Here is a 7,622-nt window from a genome sequence, read left to right as displayed (position 1 = left end):
GGCTCGACGGCGAGGAGCCTTGCTTGCTGAAGTTTTTCGGGAACTTTCGTTCGGCGATTCTATATAGTCTTTCGAAGTACGTTTCTTGAGTTCAATACGTAATTCTAACACCAACATGAATGAAATTACCTGTGATAAGACAATAAAGCAAACTCTGGAAAGCGACAACCTAACTTCTTTAGCGATAAAAAGTGAGGGAGCGACGCGTCCGAAGCGAAAACAACTGGTGTGAGCGTTAGTGAGACGTTGGATGGAGCGTAGCGGCGCGGTCCCGGCCGGGCGCCCCCTCCCTCACGCCGCCACACAGGCGGGTCGGCCTTATAACCTGAGACCCTCGTGTCTGTCGCCGATACTCCAACAGAAGCAGGCCGGAGTCTCTCGCGTCGTGGTCCCACTCGCGTCTGGACTCTTGTTCTCCGCGCCGGCACCTGCCAGGGGGAATCCACGGAACCTCGAAGTTATCTCTGGGTACACGGGGGTCGCCAAGACGCACCAGCCTCTTACCTCGACACGAAAGGAGGAGGATCATCACCAGCCACCCCTGACGGTACCCCACACCGAAGACTCCGGACTTCGAAGTCTCCAAAGCCTTTAAAGACCTAACCAAGCAATCTATAGACTCTCAAAGCCTCCCGAGCTTCAACGTCCTTCCATACCCTTAAACCCCTTAAGTCCCCAAAGACTTAAAAACTTCTGAAGAGCACGACTTAGGCCTTCGGTTCTTCTTCCTCCCCCACACACACCCAACCACAAGACTCCAAAGGCCTTCTGGTTTGCGAGTCCGCAGGGTCAGTCAGAGGCACGCAAGACATGAGTCGCCCAAGAACCTCAACTCTTCTCCTACTGGCTCTTCCCATCGTCCTGCTATGCACCCCTCCCACCTCAGGTGAGTCTCCCGCGAGATTACTGTCTTTTTATCTTTACGAACGTGATGGTGTGGTCGCGACACCAGTAAGGATGTGAGGCAGCTTGCACAGCGCACCAAGACCACGAACGTGATTTTCTGTTGGGGAGGAGGGTGGGTTCCTTTAGTTCACGTAGTGACCTCTTGCGAATTTTCTAGCGTAGACGGGAAACGAAGAATTAATGACAGAGAAGAGACGAGCATTGACTACACACACACACGAACGTATATGCCAAAGAGCCCGGTCAAATGTAATCTCGGTGACTGAACGAAAAGGTTCCATTCATAATATGAACAACGCGAGTTTACTGCATGTTGTTAATTCCCCCCACTGAAGTCCTCCCTATAAATGCAACCACACACACACACACACACACACACACAGAAAGGCAATAAATAGTTAATGTAAACACTGCGTACTGCTTTATAGTACCAAAATTCAGCCGAACCCCGTGTTTGAAGCGTCCATGGAAACATATCATACTCTGGGCTCAAGGGGCAGGGCAAGCCCTCTGTGAGGGCAGTGTACTTCCAAGCACAGGCGCGCGCGCGCGCACACACACGCACACACACACACACACACACAGCTACGACAAAGGTCTATCGAATCTATCAGCTATACATCCCACTATTCTTATGTACACCTTCAGACAAAATTAAGTTCAGTGATTCAAGATCATATAATCTCTTATAAATAGATGCTTCTGCCTTACGAGCCCGACTGCTTCTGAGAGATCAGATTTTTTGGTTACAATGTTCCGTCCTCCAGCAGAGGACCTCTTCAAAGACCATCAGGTCTTCTGTTCTCTGACATTTTCCGCGTAGTGTTCTCCAGCAGGCAACCGTCACAGGCCAACAGGTCTTCTGTTCTTTGGCTTTCCCATGTAGTGTCTTCTAGCAGGCAACCGCCACAGACCATCAGGTTTTCTGTTCTCTGGCTTTCCCGTGGTGTCTTCTAGCAGGCAACCGCCACAGACCATCTGGTCTTCTGTTCTCTGGCTTTCCCGTGTAATGTCTTCTAGCAGGCAACCGTCACAGACCATCTGGTCTTCTGTTCTCAAGCATTTCCCGTGTAGTGTCTTCCGGCAGGCAACCGTCACAGACCATCTGGTCTTCTGTTCCCTGGCTTTCCCGTATAATGTCTTCTAGCTGACAACCGTCACAGACCATCTGGTCTTCTGTTCCCTGGCTTTCCCGTATAATGTCTTCTAGCTGACAACCGACACAGACCATCTGGTCTTCTGTTCTCTGACTTTCCCGTATAGTGTCTTCTAGCAGGCAACCGTCACAGACCATCTGGTCTTCTGTTCGCTGGCTTTCCCGTATAGTGTCTTCTAGCAGGCAACCGTCACAGACCATCTGGTCTTCTATTCTCTGGCTTTCCCGTATAGTGTCTTCTAGCTGACAACCGACACAGGCCATCAGGTCTTCTATTCTCTGACTTTCCCATGTAGTGTCTTCTAGCAGACAACCGTCACAGACCATCTGGTCTTCTGTTCTCAAACATTTCCCGTGAAGTGTCGTCTAGCAGACAACCGTCACAGACCATCTGGTCTTCTGTTCTCAAACATTTCCCGTGTAGTGTCCTCCAGCAAGCAACCGTCACAGGCCATCAGGTCTTCTATTCTCTGACTTTCCCATGTAGTGTCTTCTAGCAGACAACCGTCACAGACCAACAGGTCTTCTGTTCTCTAGTTTTCCATATTCTGTCCAGAAAACCTCGTCATGGAACAACGGGTCGCCTATTACCTGGCTTTCCTAATTACCGTTCTCCAGCAGATAGCCTCGTTCATCTGTCCTTCCCACGTACCTTCCCCAAAAGCAAGACACCTTCGTCGTACACCATCAACTCCTCCGTTGTCTAACTTTCCGACGTACTGTCCTCCAGCAGCTAACCTGGTCATACACTGTCGGGATCTGTCATCTTCGCTTTCCCCAAATACTCTCACAAAATCATAAGACCTTTGAACCATAGGTAAGAGAGTCCAGTTGATGAACCATTTCCCTTTTAAGGTTGACATCGAAATAGCGGGTGAAGGGAAGGCGATCTTAACCTCGAAGTCCTCATGGAACGAGGACCACGTTGTCCTTTGTCTGAACCAACCATTCATCCCTTTACTATACGAATCCCGTCCTCTGACAGCAAATGCTTGAACGCGTACGTTACAAAACTGAACTGAACGCGAGTTCGATCTTATCCCTTTGGTGCAACGAGTACACCTCCATGACCCAGTGGCGGCGGGGCAACACCGATCTCATACAATACTTTCCACTTCGACCCTCGTGAAGGCAGCACTCGGACAAGATCGTCTTTTTACATACAAGTCTGACCCACTGTGAGCAAACACCTGACCCACACCCTTTACGTGTAAGATCATGACCACATACCGAACACTGGAACCCATTAATGATATGACCATTGAGTCTGACCCATCAACATAAGGACCTTATCCAATGAGTGCGATCAGGCTACGCGCCCTTGTGACAACCAATCCATTAATGTTAAATGTATGACCCCCATATGGGAAACTGGCCTTGTGATTACGACACCTCAACCCTTTGAGAACGACAGTCTGACCTTTCAAGGGTCATTCTGACCTTAATGTAACTCTCTGAGCATCAACTTGACCCCTTGAATTCAACTTATCTCAACACGACCCCGTGGATAAGTTAACGTCACCCCTTGAACTCGTAAACCTGACCCCCTTAAAAACAACTTGAGTCCCTGACTTTGACATCTGGATCCTTCGAGTAATATAACTTGACCACTCAAGTGTGGCAACATGACACCTACACCCCCCCCCCCCAACCGGGTACAACTTGACCCCTTGAGTGCGACATGACCCACTGAATGCGACAACTTGACCCCTTAAGCGTGACATGACTCACTGAATGCGAGAACTTAACCCCTTCAGAGACATGACCGACTAAAGGCGAGAACTTGGCCTCTTGAGAGACATGACCCACCAAAGGCGAGAACTTGACCCCTTAAAAGACATGACCCACTAAATGCGAGAACTTGACCTCTTGAGAGACATAACCCACCAAAGGCGAGAACTTGACCCCTTAAGAGACATGACCCACTAAATGCGAAAGCTTGATCTCTTGAGACATGACCTACTAAAGGCAAGACCTTGACCCCTTAAAGAGACATGACCCACTAAATGCGAGAACATGACCCCTTCAAAGACATGACCCACTGAATACAAGAACTTGATTCCTGAAGTAAGATAAAGGCAGCAGAGCCAACGACGGAGTCATGGCCGGGGAGGGCTAGTGAAGGGTGATTCGTCCGTGATCAACAAAAGGGAAACGTGACTTGGGAACTCCACAGGTAAGAGCGCTCGGCTACCACACGGTAGCGTGGGAAGAGGTGGAGGGAGGGAGGGCCGGCCAAGGGTGACCCCCGAACACACGTCTGAAAACAAGAACCAGTCGAGTGGCTCCTCCTCAGACTCCCTGTCGCTGTCCAACATCCAAAAGCCATACTTCTCCGGGGCCTGCCTTCCTCCGGCTACCTGGTGTTTCACGACATCCATATTTCTGTTTACGCAACCATCTTAGACGTCAAATAAAACATCCCTCCCCCCGTCTGCTGCCCCCACCACACAGCACTCTGCCCAGACTGAGGCTGAACGACGGGGCCGGCGACAGCTCCTGGGGAAGGTGAAGAGACTTAGTGTCTTGAACAGACGAGTGCTTGGGGAGATGAACCCATGCATTCCTCTCCCCACACACTCGCCCCTGAGACACTAAGTGTCCCCAACCCCCCCTGAGATCTCCCGCCGGATTCTCCCGTCCTTGGTGTCGTGGGTCACACACGGAGGTCAGTAAACGTGCCAGGGTGTGGCACACACACTGACTGTTCCCTGGATTCGCTCGCTCGCTGGGAACACCAAACACCGCGGGGCATCGCGACCACAGCTCGGCAGATCATCGGATCCCGACGCTGATCCGCTCAGTTCCTCTCCCCACGGGATCTCTCACAAGCCCAAGATAGATTCGTCCAGAGAAATGATCTCCCTCACCAGGTGTATAAAAACAGGATCGTCCAAACTGATCTCCCTCACCAGGTGAGTAAAAACAGGATCGTCCAAACTGATCTCTCTCACCAGGTGTGTAAAAACAGGATCGTCCAAGCTGATCTCCCTCACCAGGTGTGTAAAAACAGGATCGTCCAAACTGATCTCTCTCACCAGGTGTGTAAAAACAGGATCGTCCAAACTGATCTCCCTCACCAAGTGTGTAAAAACAGGATCGTCCAAACTGATCTCCCTCACCAGGTGTGTAAAAAAAAACAGGATCGTCCAAACTGATCTCCCTCACCAGGTGTGTAAAAACAGGATCGTCCAAACTGATCTCCCTTACCAGGTGTATAAAAACAGGATCATCCAAACTGATCTCCCTCACCAGGTGAGTAAAAACAGGATCGTCCAAACTGATCTCCCTCACCAGGTGTGTAAAAACAGGATCGTCCAGAGAACTGATCTCCCTCACCAGGTGTGTAAAAACAGGATCGTTCAAACTGATCTCCCTCACCAGGTGTGTAAAAAAAAACAGGCTCGTCCAGTGTTGCTCTAGAAACTCTTTTAACAACATAAGAGGCCATTTACGACTACCAACACGACACTTGGAACTTGCCCGATCTATTCTTCCACACGAAGGGACGAGGTTCTACGCTCTTCGAATCGAGACAGCCAGGGAGGGAGGAATCCTCGACGCTCCTTCGCAAGAACGGTGGCTTCGACTCCCATGCCAACGTTCGAACATCGGTTGCTCCCCCACGTGAGTGAATTAGTACACAGGGGGTTGTGAGAACACACCGGAGGGGGGACGACGACCACAATCTCCCTGGTTCCAGCACAACGATCGGTCGTGTAGATGTCCACCCTCCGAGAGCACACTCCGGGACGCCCCTAGATCGGAGTGGGAAGAGTGTCTCAGCGGCCCCCGGGCGGGGATATCCCCCGAAGACGGAGTGGAAAAGGGGCACTAGGGAGGCCCCTGGGTCTGAAGCAGGAGGCCCCCTAGGTCTGGAGCGGGGAAGCCCCTGGGTCTGGAGTGGGAGGCCCCTGGGTCTGGAGTGGGAGGCCCCTGGGTCCGAAGCAGGGAAGCCCCTGGGTCTGGAGTGGGAGGCCCCTGGGTCTGAAGCAGGAGGCCCCTGGGTCTGGAGTGGGAGGCCCCTGGATCTGAAGTGGCAGGCCCCTGAGTCAGAAGCGGTAGGCCCCTGGGTCTGAAGCGGGGAGGCCCCTGAGTCTGAAGTGGGAGGCCCCTGGGTCTGAAGCAGGAGGCCCCTGGGCCTGGAGCGGTAGGCCCCTGGGTCTGAAGCGGGGAGGCCCCTGAGTCTGAAGTGGGAGGCCCCTGGGTCAGAAGCGGGAAGCCCCCTGGGTCTGAAGCAGGAAGCCCCTGGGTTTGAAGAGGGTCAGACGTCCTGCAACCACACTTGCGACCATCCTCGAACCCTTGGGTGGCAATACGCCACCTTACCTAACTCGCCTCACCCAGGGTAACGTCGCAATACGTCCCCCCTGACCTATGACCCGTCGCAATACGTCCCCCCTGACCTATGACCCGTCGCAATACGTCCCCCCTGACCTATGACCCCTCGCAATACGTCCCCCCTGACATATGAACCGTCGCAATACGTCCCCCTGACCTATGACCCGTCGCAATACGTCCCCTCTGACCTATGACCCGTCGCAATACGTCCCCCCTGACCTATGACTCATCGCAATACGTCCCCCCTTACCTATGACCCGTCGCAATACGTCCCCCTGACCTATGACCCGTCGCAATACGTCCCCCCTGACCTATGACCCGTCGCAATACGTCCCCCCGACCTATGACCCGTCGCAATACGTCCCCCCCTGACCTATGACCCGTCGCAATTCGTCCCCCTGACCTATGACCCGTCGCAATACGTCCCCCTGACCTATGACCCGTCGCAATACGTCCCCCCTGACCTATGACCCGTCGCAATACGTCCCCCCTGACCTATGACCCGTCGCAATACGTCCCCCTGACCTATGACCCGTCGCAATACGTCCCCCTGACCTATGAACCGTCGCAATACGTCCCCCCTGACCTATGACCCGTCGCAATACGTCCCCCTGACCTATGACCCGTCACAATAGTTCCCCCCTTACCAGCCAGAGCCTTGAACCTAACCCTAGGCTGACCATGGTCAATAACCCTAGGCTGAACTTGGTCAATAACCTTAGGCTGAACTTGGTCAATAACCCTAGGCTGAACTTGGTCAATAATACCAGACTGAACACTTGGTCAAATAACCCTAGGCTGGTCTTGGTCAATAATCCCACGCTGAACTTGGTGGTCAATACCTCTTAAGCTGAACTTGGTGGTCAACAACTCTTTAAGCTGAACTTGGTCAATAACCCTAGACTGAACTTGGTCCAATAACCCTAGGCTGAACTTGGTCAAATAACCCTATGCTGAACTTTGGTGGTCAATAACCCTAGGCTGAACTTGGTCAATAACCCTAGGCTGAACTTGGTCAATAACCCTAGACTGAACTTGGACAAATAACCCTAGGCTGGTCTTGGTCAATAATCCCTAGCTGAACTTGGTCAAATAACCCTAGGCTGAAATTGGTCAATAACCCTAAGCTGAACTAGGTCAATAACCCCAGTCTAAACTTGGTCAAGTAATCCCAGGCTGAACTTGGTCAAATAACCCTACGCTGAACTTGGTCAATAAC

General features: G+C 52.1%; 1 protein-coding gene across 2 annotated transcripts in view; it reads left to right on the top strand.

Annotated features, from left to right (window-relative positions):
* The first annotated feature begins 323 nt into the window (after positions 1–323).
* The window catches only part of LOC139758563 (uncharacterized), a 100,057-nt gene continuing 92,758 nt past the window's right edge, over positions 324–7,622 (top strand). For both annotated transcript variants that reach the window (XM_071680087.1, XM_071680085.1), the window contains exon 1: positions 324–886. In XM_071680087.1, coding sequence (XP_071536188.1) covers positions 811–886 — 76 coding nt within the window. In that variant the 5' untranslated portion in view covers positions 324–810. The remainder of the gene's footprint in view (positions 887–7,622) is intronic.

Source organism: Panulirus ornatus, chromosome 30 (assembly GCF_036320965.1).
Source record: "Panulirus ornatus isolate Po-2019 chromosome 30, ASM3632096v1, whole genome shotgun sequence".
Lineage (NCBI taxonomy): Eukaryota > Metazoa > Arthropoda > Malacostraca > Decapoda > Palinuridae > Panulirus > Panulirus ornatus.
Note: the sequence above shows the minus strand (reverse complement) of the source record. Positions and strands in the feature narration are given on the sequence as shown.